This window comes from Callorhinus ursinus, unplaced genomic scaffold, assembly GCF_003265705.2.
Source record: "Callorhinus ursinus isolate GAN/ISIS: 27379988/994484 unplaced genomic scaffold, GSC_fseal_2.0 scaffold14, whole genome shotgun sequence".
Classification (NCBI taxonomy): Eukaryota; Metazoa; Chordata; class Mammalia; order Carnivora; family Otariidae; genus Callorhinus; species Callorhinus ursinus.
The window spans coordinates 33,378,452-33,402,922 of NW_027397076.1; the positions used below are offsets into that span (position 1 = coordinate 33,378,452).

The following is a 24,471-nucleotide window of genomic DNA, read 5'->3' on the forward strand; positions in this document are numbered from 1 at the left end:
TTTAGGACGAAACAACATTTTTTTTTTTAATGCTAGAAGAATGTGCATGAGAGACATCTAAAGCAATTTTTTAAAGTGTTTCTATTTTCTGCCATGAATAACTACAAAACAGAACACGAATTTTTAAAACTTTTTTTTTAAATAAAGTCACAACCAACAAAACAAAAAGAGAGACGAAGAGGGAATATAACTAAAATATGAGTTCTATGTATTAAAGCACCAAATCATCCTTGTGACAGAGAAACACTAAAGAATTTTATTTGCACTTTTATTTTTATTATATTGTAGCATATCAGTTTAAGATTTCAAAAGATTTAATTCATACCTCCATTGGTATGTGGCTTCTTTTTAGACGGAACTGTATTGACCATGTCCCACTCTGCTTCATAATTGTTCAGATGTTCCGATCCCCGATGACCTCTTTCCTTTGGGGCCTGCGTCCACTCTACAACTGAACTGGAGTCCTAAAAAAAGTGTAACATATGAAATATTTAGGGACTAAAACTAGAATTTAATTTCAATTAACAATATATTCTCAACTTCTACATAAATTAAGTTTGGAGATTGTGACAGACATCACTGGTAGGAAAACCAACCACTATTTCCTATCCTTTTCTTTCTTGTTTATCTTTACCTGCCACCCACCCCATCCCTGCCCCCACTTCTCCACCTACCCCCCTATGCTCCCCTCCACAAAAAAAAGAAAAAAAGAAAAGCCTGCCCAGATTCCCTTGCAGTTAGGGTTGCCAATGAAATAAAAGCAGAGGTCAACTGCAGGGCTTTTGGAAATGCTTTTGCTTTCCTAATAAAAAAGCCTCATCCCTTTCCCCTTTCTGCTGCTTTGAGTGTAGCTATGACGCCTAAAAATACGGCAGCCATGTTATGACTGTAAGAGAAAAAACAGGAGAATCACTCCAAACCTGTAGATTTGTAGTTATTTGAGGAAAATAACCAATGGTGGCTATTTTATTTAAGCCACCACTGGTTGCATATTTCTCAGTCAAAATTAGCTAAGAGCTACAAATAACATATCTACATGTATAATTCTAAAGAACTTACTATTTTAAAAGAGAATAAAACTAAATGTCCAAAATTCAATATTAATAATTTAAATCAAAATATTAAATTCCTATACTATAAAAAGTAGCACACCTAAGTTAAAGATAAGCAAGACTGGATGAAAGTGTTTTCAAAATATATGGCAGACAAAAGAAACATCCAGAATACAAAAACACCTACCAAATTATTTAGAAACTGGCAAATATCAAAACAGAAAAACAAGCAAATGGTATGCACAAGCAAGTCAAAGAAGAAATATGAAGCAACAAACATAGGAAGATGTCCAACTTCAGAAACAATCAAAGAAAAGTAAGTTAAGGGGCACCTGGGTGGCTTAGTTGGTTGTGTCTGACTCTTTGTTTCGGCTCAGATCAGGATCTCAGGATCCTGAGATCGAGCCCCACATTGGGCTCACACTCAGCATGGAGTCTGTCCAAGATTCTCTCTCTCCTCCCTTCTCCTTCCTCCTCTGCCACTCCCCTTGCACATGCATGCTCTCTTTCTCTCAAATAAAATCTTCAAAAAAAAAAAAAAAGGGAGGCATGCCTGTGTGGCTCAGTTGGTTAAGCATCTGCCTTCGGCTCAGGAGGTGATCCCAGGGTCCCGGGACTGAGCCCTGCAACAGGCTCTCTGCTTGGCAGGGAGTCTGCTTCTCCTTTTCCCTCTGCCCCTTTCCCCCCGCTCATTCTCTCTCTCAAATAAATAAAATCTTAAAAAAAAAAAAAGAAGAAGAAGAAGAAGAAAAGGAAGTTAAGATGAATTTCAATTTTTTGACCCATTCAAGTAACAAATAAAATAGGAAAGACAGTGTAAAGACATAGTATCTCACGCTGCTGATGACAGTGCTAATTACTACTGACTCCAAAATGTCAATATAGCCATTATTTATTAAAATTCAAACTATGGGGGTGCTTGGGTGGCTCAGTTGGTTAAGTGTCTGCCTTTGGCTCAGGTCATGATCCCAGGGTCCTGGGATCAAGACCCGCATTGGGTTCCCTGCTCAGAAGGAAGCCTGCCTCTCCCTCTGCCTGCCACTCACCCTGCTTGAGCTATCTCTCTCTGTCAAATAAATAAATAAAATCTTAAAAAAAAAGATTCAAGCTATACATGTGTGTCATTACAATAATTCTCTTTATATTATCCACTCTAGAGAAATACTCACACATGTACACAAAGAGGCATATGTAACAATTTTCATTGCAACACTGTAAAAATGAAAATCTGAAAATATCTTAATACCCATCAGTGAAGGAATGAATAAACAAACTAGAAGGTAGCCAAGGAAATACTAAGCCATAGTTCAAAAACTGATATATGTTAATATTTATTTACTCTTAAATAATAGTAAATTAAACAAAGAAGCTGCAAAACAATGTTTGCAGTATAACCACAGGTAGCATATGCAATTACAAACAGAGGAAAAAACTAGGTCTAGATAGATCGATAATAAAATATGTACAGATTAAAGTCTGGAAAGATACACACTAAACAGGGACAGTTAAAGGACAAGATTCTAGTCAAGCAAGACTTCAATTTCTATTGTTTCTATTATTTGAATATTTTTACAAGAATGTACTCATATATTGCTACTGTAATTCTTTTTAAAAATGGAAAAAGGAAAATTTGTAGGAACAGAAACATATTATAAAGGCACAAGAAAAATTAAGAAATAGAAATAGACTGAAAAATAGAGAGGAAAACTGAATGAATGAAATCAATGTGGAGAGCTAAGCAGCATCTACAGAGCCCCACCAGCACAAAGGCTTGGAATTGGTTGATCAAATACTTCTGGAAATTAGAACAGAGGTCAAGCTAAAAAGAAGAGTACTAACAAAAGTCCAGAAGGCTGGAGGGTTATTCATTAGAAAAAATAAAACAGATTATTTCTGGATTAGGAGAAACCAAGCACAGTGAACAAAGGGATAACACACTGAAAACAAGAATTAATTAAAAGTTCATCTACAGGGGCGCCTGGGTGGCTCAGTCGGTTAAGCATCTGCCTTTGGCTCGGGTCATGATCTCAAGGTCCTGGGACTAAGTCCCACATTGGGCTCCATGCTCAGCGGGGAGCCTGCTTCTCCCTCTGCCTGCAGCTCCCCCTGCTTGTGCTCTCTCTCTCTGACAAATAAATACATAAAATCTTTTAAAAAATAAATAGATGATAGAAAGATAGACATAGATATTTTGAGAAGAAATGTAGAGAACTGAGTCTGAGTTTCAGGGTGAATTAGAGATAAAAAAGAAATCTCTACCTTCCATAGTGAGTCAACACACAATACAAATGGCAAATACATAGTTATCATCCCAATCATCATCCACAATCCCACTCTTGGGTTTTTAAGAGAAAAATATATATCCACACAGAAACTTGTGTATGAATGTTCATGTCAGCATTATTTATATTAACCTAAAAATGAAAACAACCCAAATGTCCACCAACTGATGAATAAACAAAATGTGGTACAGTAGTTCCCCCACCCCTGACTCCATATCCATGGTTTTTCTCTTCCACAGTGTGTTACCCAAAGTCTGTTACCCACAGTCAACAATGGTCCATCCAGAAGCAGATGATCCATCTTCTGACAGTACTTACATACAGTTAGTAGCCTAACATTACTTCACAATGCCTACGTCATTCAACTGCCTAATTTATAAATTAAACTTTATCGTAAGTACGTATAGGAAAAAACTTGGTATGTATAGGATTCAACAGTATCTGTGGTTTCAGGCATCCACTGGGGGTTGGTCTTAGAATGCATCCCCCATGCACAGGGAGAGACTACTGTATTTCCATAAATGCAATGTTGTTCAGCAGGCAGGCAAGAAGAAAGGCAAGAAAGAAAGCAAGAGAGAGAGAGAGAAAAAGAAAGGAAAGAAAGAAAAAGAAAAGAAAAAGGAGAAAGAAAGAAAAAGGACAAACGAACTGAGAGGTGTTATAACATAGATAAACCCTGGAAACAAGAGGCTAAGAGAAAGAAGCCAGTCATGAAAGATCACATATTGTATGATTCCATTTAGATGAAATGTCCACAAGGCAAATTCTCAGAGATGAAAAGTAAATTAGTGGTTGCAAGAAGCTGAAGTTAAGTGGGAATGAGGGGTGTACTACGAAGAGGTAGTTTCTTTTTTAGGAGTAATGAAAATGTTCTAAAATTAGATATTGGTGATGGTTACACAACTCAATATACTAACACCACTGAATTTATACACTTTAAAAGAGTAAATTTTATGGCATATGAATTATAGCTCAAAGATGTTGCTTTAAAAATGCCATTCCTTACACTGGAATGAATAAATGAATACAAGAATGATGAATGAACAACAAAAACAAAAAAATAAAAATGGCATTCCTTTAACCACACCCTTTCTTTCTTAAGTACCTTTCCAGCATAGAGAATACTAGAAGAATCTAAAGCATCATCCAATGGTCTCCAGTCCACTATTACTTCAGCATCCTAGAGAAAGAAATTATGGACTATATTTACTAGTCAGCAATATCTTACATTCTTAGTTACCTATTTTTAATTCCCTGAATGCAAAATGAAATTTTTAAACCCTTAAATATTAGCATTTTAAATATGCAGTATCACAAGTAAACCACCATTTGACAATAAATGTTACGTACATTTTTAAATTCTGCTTATTTTTCATGACAAAAAATTTGTAATACTGAAACTTTTACATAAGTTTTTAATATTCCATGCCATTTTATGGGCTTATCTAAAGTATTTTTTTCCTGGGGTGCCTGGCTGGCTCAGTCACTGGAGTATGGGACTCTTGATATCAAGCTTGTGAGTTTGAGACCCATACTGAGTGTAGAGATTACATATTTTTCAACATCATTTTCATGTTAAATTTATAACCACTGTTCAATTACATAATTTCACCTTACACATGAAATTCAAACTTACTGATAATGCCCCAAAGATAAACCACTGCCATAAACAATTATTAAATAAAATCATTTACTAAAATCATACCTTTTCTAACACACGTAATATTCCTGAAATCAAGCTGTCTTGGTCATTGGTCTTTCCACAAGATGAGTGAATATAGACCCCTTCCTGTTCATATATAATCTGGAACAACAAAAAAAGAATCACAGCATTATTATTCAGTTAGATTTCAACATTTGTTAAAAAAATTATGTATTTTCATATAATGCCTGAACCACATTTCTGATTATTTCATATATAAACGTATTATTTTAAAAATACCATTTAGGCTTAAGAGCACTTCAAATTAAGATAAACTGGAAGGTAGTTTGCTGTATGGAAGTTTGCTGGTTTAGTGATAATCACAATCTTGATCTTCTCCATAAACAAAGACGTCACACTAATTGCTAATGTGTCTCAAGTGAATTCCACTTAAAATACATTTTTAACAAACGTTAAGCAAAATACTGGATTCAAACTGAAAAAGGCCACGAAAACATTCAATAAGAACAGATGAAATACAATAAGGAATCAATGCTAACTATTCCTAGAACAGCACGTTTTACTGTAAGATCATTTCAGTGTTTTTGTAGCACAGCGGCACAGAAATTCAGGGAATAATATGGGAATTTTAAGGAGTAATGATAAGGACTTCTAGGAACGATTAAAGTAGTTCATGCACACAAATATTTACTGAGTGTTTCTATCTGTAAAAGCATGCAAAAGACTATAGTTAAATAGATATGATTAAGACATTGTCCTGAAAAATATCCTGTGGGAATATAAGGGAGACTGAATCTAATTCCTGAGTAAACTGAACCATGTAAAGTCTTATCTTCTATTAGCATAATGTTATAAATTTAAGATTCCATTCCTGGGGCCCATTTCAAACAATTAAATTTTTTTTTCATTATGAAAATAAGAGAAATAAAATAATCACTTTGAGACCTAAGTACTTTTCACATACAGAAGTTTGAAATAGAGTGTAAGTTTCTATTTATGTAGACCTCTTTTTTTTTTTTTAACTCCAGGATAATTAACAGTTAATTCAACAATTAACATAGTGATTCAACAATTCTATACATTACTCAGTGCTCATCGTAAGTGTACTTTTTTCTTTTTTAATTTAAATTCAATTAATTAACATGTGATCTATTATTTGTTTCAGGGGTACAGGTCTGTGATTCATCAGTCGTATATAATACCCAGTGCTCATTACAACACATACCCTCTTTTAACCGTCTTCCCCTCTTTCACCCACCCCTCACCCACTGGTTCTCTGGTACTCATCAGTTTGTTCTCTATATTTAAGAGCCTTGTTTTTTTGTCTGTCTCTTTTTCTTTGTTCATTTGTTTTGTTTCTTAAATTCCACATATAAGTGAAATCATATGGTGTCTTTCTCTGACTGGCTTATTTCACTTAGCATTACACCCTCTAGATCCATCCATGTTGTTGCAAATGCCAAAACTTCATCTTTTTATAGCTCAGTAATATTGCATTGTGTGTGTGGGAGGGTGTATATCACATTTTTTTTTAAGATTTATTTATTTATTTATTTGACAGAGAGAGACAGAGCGAGAGCATAAGCAGGGGGAGCAGCAGAGGGAGAGGGAGAAGTAGGCTCTCTGCTGAGCAGGGAGCCCAATGTGTGGCTCAATCCCAGGACCCTGGGATCATGATCTGAGCCAAAGGCAGACGCTTAACCGCTGAGCCACCCAGGCGCCCCCACATCATCTTTATCCATTCATCTATCAATGGATACTTGGGATGCTTCCATATTTTAGCTATTGTAAATAATGCTGCTATAAACATGGGGATGCATGTATCCCTTTGAATTAGTGTTTTCATATTCTTTGGGCAAATACCCAGTAGTGGAATTACTGGATCTTACGGTAATTCTATTAATGTTTTGAGGAATCTCCATACTGTTTTCTACAGTGGCTGCACTAGTTTGCATTCCCACCAACAGTGCACAAGGGATCCTTTTTCTCCACATCCTCGCCAACACTTGTTGTTTCTTGTGTTGTTGATTTTAGCCATTCTGACAGGCGTGAGATGCTATCTCATTGTGATTTTGATTTACATTTCCCTGATACGTGATGATGAGCATCTTTTCATGTGTCTCCTGGCCATCTGTATGTCTTCTAGAGAAATGTCTATTTGTGTCTTCTGCCCCTTTAACTGGATTATTTGGTTTCTTTGGTGTTGAGCTGCATAAGTTCTTTATATATTTTGGATACTAAGCCTTTATCAGACATGTCATTTGCACATATCTTCTCCCATTCCATAGGCTGCCTTTAAGTTTTACTAATTGTTTCCTTTGCTGTGCAGGTAGCCCCAACAGTTTATTTTTGCTTTTGTTTTCCTTGCCTGAGGAGACATGTCTAGAAAAATGTTTTTACAAATGATGTCTAAGAAATTACTACGTTTTCTTCTAGGATTTATATGGTTTTAGGTCTCATATTTAGATCTTTAATCCATTTTGGTTTTATTTTTGTGTAGATTTTAAGAAAATGTGTCCAGTTTCATTCTTTTACATGTTGCTGTTCAGTTTTCCCAACACCACTTGTTGAAGACACTGCCTTTTTTCCAATGCATATTCTTGCCTCCTCTGGTGAAGCTTAATTGACATGGGTTTATTGCTGGGCTTTCTGTTCTGTTCCACCCAACTGTGTGTCTATTTCTGTACTAGTACCATACTGTTTTGATTACAACAGCTTTGCAGTATATCTTGAAATCTGAGACTGTGCTATCTCCAATTTTGTTCTTTTTCAAGACTGCTTTGGCTATTCGGGGTCTTCTGCGGTTCCATACAAATTTTAGGATTATTTACTTTAGTTTTATGAAAAATGCTGTTGGTATTTTGATAGGGATTGCATTAAATCCGCAGACTGCTTTGAGTAGTACGGACATTTTATATTTACCATCTCACTATTCAGAATATCATGGGGACCAACATGCAAGAGAAGCACCTTCACAACCCATCACCATCACACCCTAGTTATGAATGTAAATGGGTATGCATCTTCCTGTTTTTAACTAACATTTATGGAATACTTATGCACCAGGAACTCCACATGCTATAGCTTAATCCCCCTAACCCTAGACCACAGGCTCTATAACTGTATCCTACTACATCATTAGAATGGAAAGTCCATTTGTGTTAATGAGAAAACTGAAAGAGAGATTAAATAACTTGCCTAAGATCATTGATGCAAATAGTAAGGGATGGTTAAGAAGCAGTGTGGAGATTAAAATCCAGGGAGTCTGATACCAGAGAACTGTGCTCTTGGCTACTATGTTATAAAGTACATTACTTGTACTGTTATTCCCGTGTTACGTTATCACTAGTGATATGAAGTTATATGTCAGGAAAAGAGTCCTTCTAGTAATCAAGATCACCAGAGAAATTCTGATCTCAAAAACCCAAGATGGCCTTCATTGAAATAGTCGTTAAGCACCAGACCAGCATTAAGCAGAAGGCAAAGACTCGGGACAGCACAAGTTGGGGAGCAGTAGAAGACAATTCTATATTGTTTGCATAAAGATAAAAACTTTTAGAGTACACAGATTTATTCACACATGTGCATAAAGATATGCTTAAGACTATTCACAGCACTGTTATTTATAACATCAGGTCGGGTAAGGGAGGAAGGAAAAAAGGAAAGGGAAGTTATGAATCTAGATATCCACACAGGGGAAATGATCAAATACCTCCTGGGATAGTCATTCTATGGGGAATACTATTCAGGAATTAAGAAAGGATGTGATAGATTAAATGAACAAACAAACATGGAAAAAACTGCCAATTATATATAGTATGATGACATTTATATATATATTTTTTAAAGCTTCTATAAATTGCTGTAAAATACCCAAACAAGTTCTGGAAGGACACACTTTAAGCTGTTAACAGAGGTTACTTGTGAAAGAGAATGGGATATGGAAAGGCTGAAAGAAAACTGTAACTGTCTATGTTGATGCCTCTAACGTACTCGAATATTTCAAAGCTAAAATAGTTACACATTGCTTAGTAATAAAAAATAATTTTAATAAGTAAAAAAGGAAACTGCAGAAGTATAAACTATAACCTTTCCAGACTTCAATTTATCAATTTTCAAAACAAGAGGTTAAACTAGATAATTATATCTGGGGCCACAATACAAAGTACTGAAAGGTTAAGGGAAAGAAATCCGTTAAAATCTCAAGCTTTAGTGAGAGAGAGATCAGAGACATGTCTGGAAACTACATGTTAGCATACTTTCACCTAAGTCTCAGCTAAAACAATAATCAAGAGCTTCATAGTTCTCCCATCACCTGGGTAGCTCAGTTGGTTAAGTCTCCGATTCTTGGTTTCAGCTCAGATCATGATCTCATGGATCAAGGATGAAGCCCCACATCAGGCTCCCTGCTCTGTAGGGAGTCTGCTTGAAATTCTCTCCCTCTGCCCCTCCCCCCAATAGAAAAAAAAGAGCCTCATAGTTCTTATAGTAGAAAAAAGGACACTCATTTGCCCAGGAAAGTTTCGTATCATTAACAATGCAATCTAAAATTCTGTAATACTATTAACACTAAACAGACTCTGGAACCTTAATAAAGTAAATGAATCCTAAAGAACCAAATAAAACACTTTACCTAACTGAAGCACATAAGAGTTCCTTAGTCTTTCTTACCCATGCATATATTGGTCAAATGTTGCCTATTCTCTTTTTCATTTAAGAAAAAGTTGGGTTTCCTAAGTAATTTCACTGAGAAAATATTTAAAAAGCATTAAAGTACCAGGCACCTTACAAAAAAATCCAAGCTGCATTCATTCTGGGTTCTGTCCTGAACTCTTTAGCACTTTTTGAGGAACAAATTACACGTCCAAAAATCCACAACTCCAAACCCAGACTTGTACTGTCTTTAGAAAGCAGTCATGTTCAGCTTTCTAATTTGAAAGGTGTGATGTTAACCAATACAAATTACTAATCCTGCCAGAAATAGAATGAAATTAATAAACTTACCTTCCATGAGCTCCTAAACCTTATGAAGTCTTATGAGACTTAAAGGGACTAAACTAGTTGCATCAGTACATAATTTACTTCAAACAGTAAACAACTAAATAAGTTTTAACTATTTATTGTTTTCAAAGCACTCCGATCTTATTTAATTCTTAGAGCCAAATTGAATGTCTCAGAAATAGACTTTATTTCCATCTCCATCTTACAGAAGAATAAACTGAGACACAAAGCTGTTCAGTGACTTTACTCAAGACCACATGCACACCAAAGAAAGGAGTGGATTTCAGATTTTCCAATACCTTCATCCATTAAATTTCAACTGTCACTGCCTGAAGAAACTACCAGAAAAATTTCACATGCCTTCCCTAGAGGAAAGCAGTTTCTGAAATTGCTTAGATGTAGAAAATAATGCTGCTTAGGACTAAAAACAATTTTTAAATGTCTTTCATTTATAAATCAATGCAGCAGCTAACTACTTAATAATGTGGCCTTTAAACAAAAATCTTTGGTTTTCACCCATCTGTAATTCTAAATATTATACACAAAAAGCTAGCACTCTCTTTTATATCATCTTAGTTTGAATCATTCATTTTAATAAAGTCCTTCACTCTATTTTTGTGGGAATGATTTTACTTATTTTTTTATTTACAGCAGTCAGTTCATCACTCCAGCTTCTGAGTACATGTGCCTAATAAAATACAACTTTACAGGTATCAACTACCTTCAATAGCTCAAAACACAGAAATAAAAGTCCAACTAAAATTCTGATCTTACACAATATAAAAATGGTATTTCTTCTTCATTAGACTCTATAAGTGAATTGATTCCTGAAGAGTATCTTTCTGCCATAGGACGTTTTGCTTCCTATCTTCATCAATAGTAATAATTAGAATTTGAAAAGCTATCTCCAAGCTTGTTTGATATGAAAAATTATTTTGCTACAGGGAATAATTATATCAGGAATTTCATCTGAGGCAATACATTTAGTAAAACAAGTTTCCAATTTCTTTACTCTGGTGTTGTTCATAATTTCTAATGCAAATTTAAAAGAAAACTTAAATGTTATTATCAGCATGTAATATTCTATTACGCATTACTTTACACAGCATTTGTATGTTATCACATTTGATCCTCATAACACAATTACATATGTGTTATCATTCCCACTTTGTAACTGAGAAAAAATGCAAGGGAAGTTAAGTGATTTGATTAAGGTTGGGGTTGAGATCCAGAAATCTGCTCTGACAAGTGTTATTTGTCCAAAGGGTACACAATGACAAGCCAATCAACATAAGGTACAGTATATAAAAATACTAGCAAAATTATTCCAGTATACTATAGCCCATATTCCAATCTGAAGAAGTCAGCAATTACCAATGCTGTGAACATGAGTAGGTCCTCTGTGCTACAGGAAGCAAAGAAAGGACACCAGCAATGCCTCTTTCTACTACCTGAGATTTGAGACAAGATGAGTTCATATGCATAATAGGAAAAAAATGTAAGGCAGAAAGAAAAACAAGAAGAAATCATATTCCAATGAGGTAAAGGGGAATGAAAACTAATGTCAGGAAATTGGCAAATGGTATATTTGCTGCTGAAGCAAGCACAGGAAGCTGGGAATGTAAAGCTAGGAGAAGAAAAAGACTGGGACAAAAGTCTACACTACTAGAGATGGACAGCATGTTCGAGACTCTTGAGTTATCCACACCAAGCATCCCAAATAGGAACACAATGTACAGGCAGTAAACACATCCCATGACTGCTACCCTAAGGACACAGGCACTGACTGAATGTAAAAATTTAACAGCCTAATCATTTCTCTAGCACACATATCTGAGATACTGTAAAAAGTCTGTCAGATTCTCCAAGCCTAATAACTTACAAATTTGATATTCTACAACAGAACAAATTATATGGCAAAAACACATCTGTGATACATCTCTAATGAAGATACAAATGGTGCTTTCACTTCATCTTCCAGTTTATTTGGCAGGGAAAATAAAGTATGAAAACTGTACACAACAGGATATACAGTTGTCAAAATCAGGATTTGGGTGGTTTGGGGTAGTTTTGGGTTTTGGTTTTGGGACCATGACTCCTGTATGGTTCAATTTCTCAAAATCAAGAAATACCGTGTTTGCTGAGGAATTTAAAATGAAACAGGAGAATAAACTATCTAAGGAAAAATAAATATCAAATACCATAAAAGACAAAAGGTACAAGGCTGAGGAAAAAAAAGAACTGAAAGAAGTATCCAGTAAAACTAAGTAGAGAACATAAAAGAAGAATTTAAATACAAACAAAAAAAGACAGGACAGCGGTGTTTAAAAAATGCTAGTACCAATAACGAAATGCAAGAAAGTAAGTACTACAAAAGTTAGGACAGTGGTTACTTGGGGGAAAAGGGTACATGGAAGATCTTCTGGAGTGGCTGTAAAGGTCTATTTCTTGACTGAAGTGGTGGTTACAAGGATGTCTGCCTTATGAAGTTATAGAAGTAACATTTCTCTGTAAATAAGTTTTGTTTTACAACCAAAATGCTAAAAATCACTGGTAAAAAAAGCAAAATGTGCAGTTTTACAAACAATTTAAACCAAATCTCATAGGTAGTGGAGGAATACTGTCAGACGGAAATCATGACATGAATTCAACAATGAAAGGATATACACTGAGAAAACTAAACAGAAGGACACATCAAGCAGATCTGAGGGAATAGCACCACCTATCACTACACATACCAACAAAATAAAAGGAAGAGGAGGGGAAAGAATGTTATCTTTACAGAAATTATACACAGACTACCAATGAAATGGGGAAAAAAGATACTTTAATATCAATTACAAACTGGCATAAACCCACTCTAGAGGTGATGATGACCTTCAGCTACCCAAATATCTACTGACATTCTCTAAACACTTAGCACCTGATAAAATTCTTGAATGTCTTGTTGACAACATCACCTCTCAGAAAACACAGAGCAAAAGAAAACCAATACAGATAACAAGAATGAAATGGTTATTACAAAAATGCTGGAAGAGGGGCATCTGGGTGGCTCAGTCAGTTAAGTGTCTGCCTTCGGCTTGGGTCATGATCTCAGGGTCCTGGGATAAAGCCCCACGTCGGGCTCCCTGCTCAGAAAGGAGTCTGCTTCTCCCTCTTCCTCTGCCCCTCTCTGCTGCTCATGTGTGCGCATGTGTGCACATGAACTCTCTCTCTCTCTCTCTCTAAGTCTTTAAAACAAAACAAAAACAAACAAAAAAAAACCTCTGGAAGAAAAAGATCATCTCAGAGTTCCTAACAACCAAGGAAACAAATTTGGAACACAGTCAAATACTCAGCCTGAGCTTGAGAAAAAAGGATATATAGCAAAAATAAATATTAATCCCACCAAAAACAGAGGGGAAAAAACCCTGTATTATACATGCAGCCAAGACAGAGCGAAAGAGACTGGATTTACCCTCTCACCAGAAAACAAAAACAAAAACAAAAAAGCAAGCAAGCCAACCAAACCTGTGAAACAGTGTTTTTTTTTGTTTTTGTTTTTTTTGTTTTTTTTAATCAGGTAATGAAAGACAGTGATTATTCAAAGGAAACAAATGAGGTGAGCCATACAACTGCGGGAGCTTACTGTCTTGAGAGAGTTTCTAGCTGGCAAAGGGAGAGAAAACCCAGACAATACCTAGTAGTCTCCTGGAGTTGAGGACACAGAGCTGGGAATTGGGGGAGGCCAAGACAGAGAGTTCACAGGACAGAGTCCCAGGGAAGAGAGAAGGGCACAGAGAACTCAAAAGAGATCTGCAGAGGTCCCTCCTTGAGTAGTCAGCAGAGTACTGGTCAGTGCAGGTGTATCAGTAATTTACATTAAATTAACTAAACCTAGGGGGGAAAGTCACTTGAAATTATTAGAAGAAACAGTATGCAAGCTCACACAGAACTATTTCCACCAGAGTGGGAAACCTCGTAATTCCCAGGGCACTGGATAAAGTACTCAGAACAGCCTAGCCTCAGCAGGGGGAAAAATTAGTTCCACATTAAATGCTGTGCTGTACCCATCTAACAAAGTTTAAAAACAAGACTCAAAAGTGTTGGTTTCCACATAACAGGGTAATACATAAATACATAAATATCTACAACCAACAAGATAAAATTCACAAGAGCTAACATCTAGTAAAAAAAATTTACCAGGCACACTAACAGGAAAATTTGATCCTAATGAGCTGGAAAATCAACGAATTAAATATGCCCCCAAATGACACAAATAATAGAATTAGTAGAGAAGAATATTAAAGCATTATTATAACTGAATTGGATATAGTCAAGATTCCAGAAAAAGTTAGACATCACTAAGAAGACATCAAAAATATAAAAAACACCCAGTGAACTTCTAGAGATGAAAACTTCAATGTAAGATGAAAAATACACTAAAGGGATAATGGCAGAGTAGACATCGCAGAAGAATAATGAACCTCAAGTTACAGCAATAGAAACTATACACACACACACACACACACAGGAAAAAAAGACTGAGAAAAGGTGAAGAGAGCATCAATGAGCTGCAGGAAAACTTCAAGTGGTCTAATATACATATAATTGAAGTACTTGAAGATGATGAAGGGGAGAAACAGAAAAAGATCTCTTTTGAAAAAATAACTGCAGACATTTCTCCAAATTTGATGAAGACTATAAACCCACAGATCTAAACAGCCCAATGAACTCAAAATTGCAAGAATCACAACAAAGAGAACTATATATAGATACATAATAATCAAATTGTACAAAATCAGTAATATACAGAAAATCTTAAAATCAGCCAGAGGAAAAAAACGTTAAATATAACGAGTTCAGATTTCTTTTTAGAAACAAGACTAGAAGACAATGAAGAAACACTTTTTTCTTTTTAACCATGTTACTAAGATATGATTGACATGAATTTAATGTATACGTTTTTTTTTAAAAAGATCTAATTTATTTATTTGACAGAGAGAGAGTATAAGCAGGGGGAGTGGCAGGGAGAGAGAGAAGGAGGCTCCCGCTGAGCAGAGAGCCCGATGTGGGGCTCAATCCCAGAACCCTGGGATCATGACCTGAGCCGAAGGCAGACACTTAGCCAACTGAGCCACCCAGGCACCTCTAACGTGTATGATATTTAAAAAGATTTTATTTATTTGAGATAGAGAAAGAGCACACGCACACACACACATGCAGGAGCAGGGATGGGGTGGAGGGAGAGGGAGAAACAGGCTCCCTGGGAGCATGGACGTGGGGTTCAGTCCCAGGACCCTGAGATCATGACCAGAGCCGAAGGCAGATGTTTAACACTGAGCCACCCAGGCGCCCCTTTAATGTGTATGATTTGGTAATATGTCTGGGGATAAGTATACACCCATGAAACCATCATCATCAAGTCATAAACATATCCATCACCTCCCAATGTTTCTTCCTATCTCCTTGGAACATCTTTAAAGTATTGAAAGGAAAACATTGTTAACCTATAATTCTACATGCAGAGAAAATATCTTTCAAAAAAAGAAGACAAGACGATTGGAACACAGGCAGAGACCGGTGGGCGACAGCGGCTGCAGTCCTAGAGGAAAAACACCCAGAGCAGAAGCGATGTGGTCCAAGATGCCACTCCTGTACTTGTCCCACCTGCTAAGGTTATGGCTGCTACCGAGCCAACCTCCCAGAGAGATCCCCGCTCAGAATGACAACGACATAATTAAGGCATGCAGACGCGAGTTAGTCCGCCTATGTATGTGGATCTGCGGCTCGGTCTCCTGGGGAGGAAAGCCTCTCCAGAAAGGTCGGGAACCTCAGCAGACATCTGAACCACTTGCAGAAGTCGAGCCATCCTCCATCATCAATACAAAAACCTTAAATACAGTGTTGGAATATATTCCTAATTTGTCACAGGAGCTGAAGGCAACGCTGTATGCGAGGCAGCCATCATTACAAGAGCTACAACTTGCACTGGAAAGTTCCAATCTTAACTTGGAAGAATTGAAGAAAATTGTTTTTAGTGGACAATATGAAGCTGAAGACAAAAGTCTTTCAGAATTAGAAACCTCAGGCTTAGATAAATAAACATTCCTGAAAAGAGACAGGCCTATATAAACTTAAGTGATAAGTGTTGTAATGTAGGTTGTACCAGAAAAGAGCTTGCTATACTATGCTGAAAGTATTGTGTATTCCATCTACTGTTCACATGATTCTTGATGACACATTCACTGATGGCTCTGTCACCCCACTGATTATTAAAATATGAGAAATCATCAAAAAAAGAAGATAAAATAGTTTTCAGACATATAAAAGCTAAAAAAAATTCCCTCACCATCAGATCCATTACAAAAAATGTTAAAGGAAGTCTTTCAGGCAGAACAAATTATACTAGAAGGAAATCTGAATCTACACACAGAAATGAAAGCCACCCAAAATGGTTAACTATGTGGATAAACACATTTTATTCCTTGTTAATCAAATCTCTTTGTTTAAAGCGTAAGTAGAATGAAGCACATAAACTAAAATTGGAACAATACACAGAGAAGAATAGCATGACATGGAAATTTGTGAAGTGTTCCATATTTTTTCACTATATTGTATACCTGAAACTAATATAACACTTTATGTTAACCATACCACAATTTTGTTTCTTTTTTTTATGTTCAGTTAGCCGACATATAGTATATCTTTAGTTTTTGATGTAGTGTTCAATGATTCATTATTTGCATATAACACCCAGTGCTAATTACAACATGTGCCCTCCTCAATACCCATCACCCAATTACTCCATTCTCCCCCACCCCCCTCCTTTCTGTAACCCTCAGTTTGGTTCCCAGAGTCCAGAGTCTCTCATGGTTCGTCTCCCTCCCTGATTTCTTCCCGTTCACTTTTCCCTCCCTTCCCCTGTGGCCCTCTGCACTATTCCTTATGTTCCATGTATAAGTGAAACCATATGATAATTGTCTTTCTCTGATTGACTTATTTCACTTAGCAAAATACTCTCCAGTTCCATCCACGTCGATGCAAATGGTAGGTATTCATCCTTTCTGATGGCTGAGTAATATTCCATAACCACACCAGAATTTAAAATAAAAGAGAAAAAAAGAAAGCACAACTAGATAAATGTATGTATATCTTTGTTTTGTGGGTTTGTAACACACGCAAAGTAAAATAAAAATAACACAAAGGTCAGGAGAAGAGAAATGGAAGTATATTATTCTAAGTTCTTATACTTTACGCCAAGTAGTATAACTCTCGGAGATAAATGTTAAATGTTAAAAATGTAGAAGTTAAAGTAGTAAAGATGTATACTATAAGCCCTAAAGCAATCTCTAAAACAAGAGATACAGTTAATAAGTCAACAAAGGAAGTAAACATGGAATAATTAAAACTACTCTGTTAATCACAAAGAAGGCAGAAATAGAAAATGAAACAAAGAAAAGATGGGACAAATAGACAACAAATAGCAAAATGACAGATTTAAATTTAACCACATCAGTAATTGCATTAAATGTAAATCATCTAGGGCGCCTGGGTGGCTCAGTTGGTTAAGCGACTGCCTTCAGCTCAGGTCATGATCCTGGAGTCCTGGGATCGAGTCCCACATCGGGCTTCCTGCTCAGCGGGGAGTCTGCTTCTCCCTCTGACCCTCTTCCCTCTCGTGCTTTCTATCTCTCATTCTCTCTCTCTCTCAAATAAATAAATAAAATCTTTAAAAAAAAAATGTAAATCATCTAAAGACTCCAACTAAAAAGAGGTTGTCAGACTGGATAGTCTGACAAACCAAACTCTATGCTACCTAAAAATATTTTAAATATAGAGACAATCAGGTTTAAAAAGTGGGGAGCCTATTTCTTCCTCTCCCACTGTGCCTCCCTCTCCCTCTGTGCCTCCCTCCACCTTGTGCCTCCCCCCGCCCCCCACTCACGCTCTCTCTACCTCAAAAAAATAAAAGCTTAAAAAAAAAATGCAAACACATATCAAAATTTATGCAGTGTCAGGATACCTGGGTGGCTCAGTTGATTGGGCGTCTGTCTTCAACTCAGGTCATGATCCCAGGGTCCTGGGATCGAGCCCCACATCGGGCACCCTGCCCAGCAGGGAGTCTGCTTCTCCCTCTTTCCCCTGCCCCCCACCCCGCTCATGCTCTCTCTCTCCCAAATAAATAAATGAATCATCTTTAAAAAAAAAAATTTGTGCAGTGTCACTAAGCAGTGCATAGTCAGTGGGAAATAGATAGTACTACATGCCTTTATTAGAAAAGAAAAAAGGCCTCAAATTAATGACCTCAGCCTCTACCTTAAGATAGTAGAAAAAGAATTGCAAATGAAACCCAAAGCAAGCAGAAAGAAATAAAGATCAGAGTAGAAATCAATAAAAAGAGAAAAAAGAGAAATGGGGGAGGGGGAAATCAATGAAACCAAATACTACTTCTTTAAGAATAAAACTGGTAAAACTCTAGCCAGACTGATAAGGAAAAAACAAAAGACAAACTAACCAATATTAAGAATTAGAGCATTAACATCACTACAGATTTACACACAGAAAAAAGATACTAAGGAAAAAAGGGAAAAAAGATACTAAGAAATTTCTTGACCTTAGATTAATAAATTTGACAACTTAGACAAAACAGATAAATTCCTTAAGAGACAAAGCTATCAAAGCTCACTCAAGATGAAACAGATAACCTGAGTAGCCCAGTATCAATAAAGGAAATTGAATTTGTAGTTAAAAACCTTAAGACAAAGAAAATTCCAGGCCCAGATGCTTCTACTGATGAGTTTTGCCAAATATTTAAGAAGTAATACCAACCCAACACAAACTCTTTCAGGAAATTGAAGAGTAACTTCCCAACCATTCTATGAGGCCAGAATTATTACCGTGACACCAAAATGAAACTAAAACATTACAAGAATATAAAACTATAGACCAATATATCTCATGAACTTAGATGTAAAAATTCTAAACAAAATTTAGCAAATTGAATCCAACAATATGCAAAAATGAAAATACTTCATGACCAAGTGGGGTTTATCTCACTTGCAGTTGGTTTAATATTCAAAACTCAATCCCTGTAAATTCGCCATAGTGAAAAAAATTTTAAAGAATAACCATATGATCTTGGGGCGCCTGGGTGGTTCAGATGGTTAAGCATCTGCCTTCGGCTCGGGTCACAATCCCAGGGTCCTGGGATCGAGCCCCATGTTCGGCTCCTGGCTCAGTGGGGAGCCTGCTTCTCCCTCTGCCTCTCCCCCTGCTCGTGCTCTCTCTCTCTGTATCTCTGTCTCGAATGAATAAATAAAATCTTTTTTTTGAATAAATAAAATCTTAAAAAAAAATTAAAAAAAAAGAATAACCATATGATCTTAAAAGGTGCAGAAAAAGCATTCAACAAAATCCAACATCCATTTCTGACAAAAACTCAGCAAATTAAGAATAGAAGGAAGCTTTCTCAGTCTGATAAAGGGCACCTATGAAACACTACAGCTGATACCATATATCATATAAAGACTGAATGTTTTTTTTCCTAAGATCAAGAACAAGATAAGGGTGTCCAGTCTTACTACTCTGTTCAACACTGTACTTGAGGTTTTAAATATCACAATAAAGAAAAAAATAAAAGACATCTATACTGGAACAAAGAAGTAATACAACTTATTTGCAGATGACATGATTGTCTATGTAGAAAATCCAGTAGAATCTACAAAAAAGCTACTAAAACTAAGTGAATTTATTTTTTTTTTTAAAGATTTTATTTATTTATCTGACAGAGAGAGAGACACAGCGAGAGAGGGAACACAAGCAGGGGGAGTGGGAGAGAGAGAAGCAGGCTTCCCACCGAGCAGAGAACCCGATGCAGGGTTCGATCCCAGGACCCTGGGATCATGACCTGAGCCGAAGGCAGAAGCTTAACGACTGAGCCACCCAGGCGCCCCCTAAGTGAATTTATTTACAAGAATCCAGGACTCAAGATCAATATACAAAAATCAACTATATATTAATATATATATAAACAAATATATATTAAATACAGCATTTACAATAACATCAAAAACTACCAAGTACTCAGATATAAATCTTTTTATTTAAATACAATTAGCCAACATATACTACATCATTAGTTTCAGATGCAGTATTCAATAATTTATCAGTTTCATATAACACCCAGTGCTCATCACATCACATGCCCTCCTTAATGCCTTGATATCATCCAATTACCCCAACCCCCCACCTACCTCCCCTCCAGCAACCCTGTTTGTTTCCTATGTTTCCTCATGGTTTGTCTCCCTCTCTGATTTCTTTCCATTCCATTTTCCCTCCCTTCCCCTATGATCCTCTACGCTGTTTCTTATACTCCACATATAAGTGAAACCATACGACAACTATCTTTCTCTGCTCAGTTATAAGTCTAATAGATGTGTAAGACTCCTAAACTGAAGATTATATTTGAGAGAAATGAAAGAGGACCTAAATTAAATACAAAATACACCATGTTCATGGCTCAGGAGAATCATATTGCTAAGATGTCCATTCTCCCCCAGACTGACCTCTAGATTGATTGCAATGCCACTCAAAATCCCAGCAGGCTCTTTTGGAGATATTAACAAGCTGATTCTAAGTTTGGTGGAAATTCAAAGGACCTAGAATAATCAAATCAGCCTTGAAAGAGAATAAAGGTGGAGCACTGACATACCTCACTATAAGACTCAATATAAATCTACAGTAATGTACTATTGATGTAAAGAGAAATAGACTGACAGTACAGAATAAAGAGTTCAAAAATCAACATATATATATATGGTAAATTTATTTTTGACAAAAGTACAAAAGCAATTCAGCAAAGAATAGTCTTTTCAATAGCACTTGAAAAACTGCTCATCCGTGTGCAATAAATAAACTTCAATCCATACACTGCACCACATACACAAATTAAATTGAAATGGGTCACAGATTTAAATGTAAAAAGTAAATCTACAAGCGCTTTTGGGTAGCACAGTCAGTTAAGCATCTGACTCTTGGTTTAGGCTCGGGTTGTGATCTCAGGGGGGTGAGATCAAGCTCCATGTCGGGCACCACACTCAGCGGGAGTCTGCTTCAGATTCTCTCTCTCCCTCTGCCCCTTCCAAAACTGTGCTTGTGTGCATGTGGTCTCTCAAATAAATAAAGTAAAAAAAAAACAAAAACTACAAAATTGAGGAAGAAAACATAGGAAATAATCTTATGGCCTTGGTTCAGCAAAAATTTTTTAGAAATGACACCAAAAGCATAAAAGAAAAAAACTGATATATCAACAAAATTGAACACTTCTGCTCTTTAAAAGACATTATCAAGCAAATGAAAAGCCAAGGCTCAGGCAGGGAAAAGACATTTGCAAATCACATAGCATATCTAATAAAGGACCTATATCCAGAACATAAGAACTCTCAAAACTCAGTAACAAGAAAATGAGTAACACAGTTTAAAATAAAATGGGGAAAAGATATGAACAGACACTTCACCAAGGAAGATATAGGGATGGCATATAACCATATGAAAAGATGCTCAACATTATTAATCATTAGGGAAATGCAAATTGAAACCATAATGAAATACTACACATCTATTACAATGGCTATAATTAAAAAGACTAACATGCCAAATGTTGACGAGATGTGGAACAGTTGGGACTTTCATACACCACAGTGAGAATGTAAAAATGGTACATCTACTTGGGAAAACAGCTTTGCAGTTTCTTAAAATGCTAAGCGTGCAACTAACATGATCCAGCCATTCTACTCCGTGGTATTTGCCCAAGAAAACAGAAAGCATCTGTTCATACAAAGACTATACCAATTTTCGTAGAAGCTCTATTTGTAACAGCCAAAAGTAGAAAAAAATCCAAACGTCTATCAACAGGTTAATGAATGAACAAATCTTGGTATACCCATACAATGGAATACTATTTGGCAATAAAAATTAATAAACTAATGATACATGCAATATTAATGAATCTCAAAATAATTACGCTGAATTTATATAAAATTCTAGAAAATGTGAACTAATCTATAGTGATAAAAAGAAGCTCAGTGGTTGCCTATGGACAAGGTAAAAGTAGTGATAGATTACTGTGAGTCAAGAGGAAACTTTGGCAGAAATATCATCATCTTGATTGTGTTGATGGGTTCACAGTATGTACATGCATCATAAGTTATCAAATTACACACCGTATGTGTAACTTATGACAGTAAGTTGTAACTTATTGTCAATTGTACCTCAAACTGTATGAAAAATAAATTACATGAAAGGTCTATTGTTTTAAACTGTAAAACCCCATATAAAGGTAAATATGTAAATAGAAACAGTTCCCTTAAAAAAAAAAAAAGAAAGAAAGAAAAGGGAAGTTGATCCTGCCTCAAAAAAAAAAAAAAAATTTAGATTGAACCCTGTTTTCATTGCAGATTAGATGTCCATAGGGAGCAAACGACTATCAACAAAGACTTGCCACTTAGTGGTATTAAGCTAATTATATAAAATTGATTCAAATTGAAACTATTATTAGGCACTTATTACATGCCAGACATCATGAAGAACAGAAAAATAAACAAGATAAAGTTCCTTGCATGTACCTGGCAATGTTATAAAAAAGGTAAAATCTTTACACAAGCTAGCATATTCTAAGTGCTACCCACCCTCTTGGGACAGGGAGAAAAAGAACAATATATTAAAGTACTAAAAAAAGGAGAAAAGTTGTTCATTTGGAATAAAACTGCCTCATGCCCTCCAGGATCTTATCTATTCTTAAATATCTGCTAAGATGCCTAAGCAGGTAAGTATATTTATAAAACTCTCAGTGATGATGGCCTGCTGATGGCAAAACAAACTGCAGATTTTTTTCCTTTAGCAAAGGAACTCCGCCAGATAGAACTTATTAAAAGAACTCTAGACAACAGCAAATGTTTTAGAATCAACTTGATGACCTCTAATTTAGCAAAAGTTAAAATTAAAAGGCAAAAATGAGGCAGGCAAACAGATAAATTCAACTTTCTAGATAAACAGGAATGTACTTGGCATTATCCAACTCAAGACCATGCTACTTTCCTACAAAAAAAGCTGGAAAAGATAAGTTGCACAACACAGCAGCAAGTAATTTTTTATATTGTTCCTACACCTGAGTGGGATGGGACTGGATTTTTATTTGTATTATGATTATCATAATCTTTATTTTCAAAATTTTACAATTCAACCCAGCTTTTTCAAATTTACTATTAAGCTTAGGGGTAAAATTCTTGCCCTAAGTATCTGTTTAAACATGTTAATCCAACACCTACTATGCATAACATACATTCTTGAACTGTAGTAGCTATGTTAATTTTATAAGCTAAATTTAATAACAAAAAAAGTTTTAAAAATTCAGTTTCTTTAAAACCATTAAGCAGGGGGTGCCTGGGTGGCTCGGTCATTAAGCGTCTGCCTTCGGCTCAGGTCATGGTCCCAGGGTCCTGGGATCGAGCACCACATCGGGCTCCCTGCTCAGCGGGAAGCCTGCTTCTTCCTCCCCCACTCCCCCTGCTTGTGTTCCCTCTCTCGCTGTGTCTCTCTCTGTCAGATAAATAAAAAATCTTTAAAACCATTAAGCATATTGAAAACTTAAACTTTGGTTAGAGAAGGTTATCCCCACAAAATACCAGAGTGAACCTAGAAATTCTAATGAACTCCACACCCAAATATCTAAGCACCTACTTGATATTTCATTTGAATAACCACAGGCATCTTAAGCTCAGTATGTTTTACCCTAAATCTGCTCTCCTGATATCCCCAGCTGTCAAAGACATCCCATCCACCCCGTTATCCTTTTTCTCATCATCCCCATCCTATCTCCTAAATCCCTCAAACCTTCACCTCTGACTTTGACCCCTCATCATTTCTATCCTGAGTTGCCAAAATAACATTCTGGTCTCTCTTCTCCCAATCTAGTCACCTTTCAATAATTTGTGTAAAGTGAGTAATGTGTAAACCACTGCCAAAATTGATCTTTATAAAATGTACATGACTATGCCATGCCTGAGCTTAAAAATCCTTCTGACTGCACCCTCTATATTTTACCTCCGCAGCTAATCAACACCTGACACTCCCCAATACATACCAACCTCCTGCCTTGGGCCACTTTGAACTCACCTGTTCCCTCAAAGCCTTGTGCCTTTTTATGTGTGCACTCTTATTCTCTCTTCATTACACATTCTCTCTGCAGATAACTTCTAAATCCCTCAAAAGACCAATAGCCCATCCAAACTCTTCCCACCGCCCCCACTCCACCTAATCTGATTCAGAAGTTTCTTTACTCATACACTCAACACGTTTATGAAGCTTCAACGAAATGCTGGGAATAAAAGATTTTGGTGGAAAAACACACACCAAAAAAAATTATCTGCCTAAACCAGTAATGTCATGTAAACCAGTAAATAAACTGTCATAGCAGAGTGTGACGGAAGTATGC

General features: G+C 36.2%; 1 protein-coding gene and 1 pseudogene across 3 annotated transcripts in view; one reads left to right on the forward strand and one right to left on the reverse strand.

The window, feature by feature from the left end:
- The window catches only part of TBC1D15 (TBC1 domain family member 15), an 81,097-nt gene that overhangs the window by 49,199 nt on the left and 7,427 nt on the right, over positions 1 to 24,471 (reverse strand). For all 3 annotated transcript variants that reach the window (XM_073900658.1, XM_073900657.1, XM_025883021.2), the window contains exons 2-4: positions 5,040 to 5,138; positions 4,440 to 4,514; positions 326 to 464 (exon numbers count right to left, since the gene is read on the reverse strand). In XM_073900658.1, coding sequence (XP_073756759.1) covers positions 326 to 464; positions 4,440 to 4,514; positions 5,040 to 5,138 — 313 coding nt within the window. The remainder of the gene's footprint in view (positions 1 to 325; positions 465 to 4,439; positions 4,515 to 5,039; positions 5,139 to 24,471) is intronic.
- On the forward strand, positions 15,437 to 16,082 carry LOC112832365 (prorelaxin pseudogene; annotated as a pseudogene).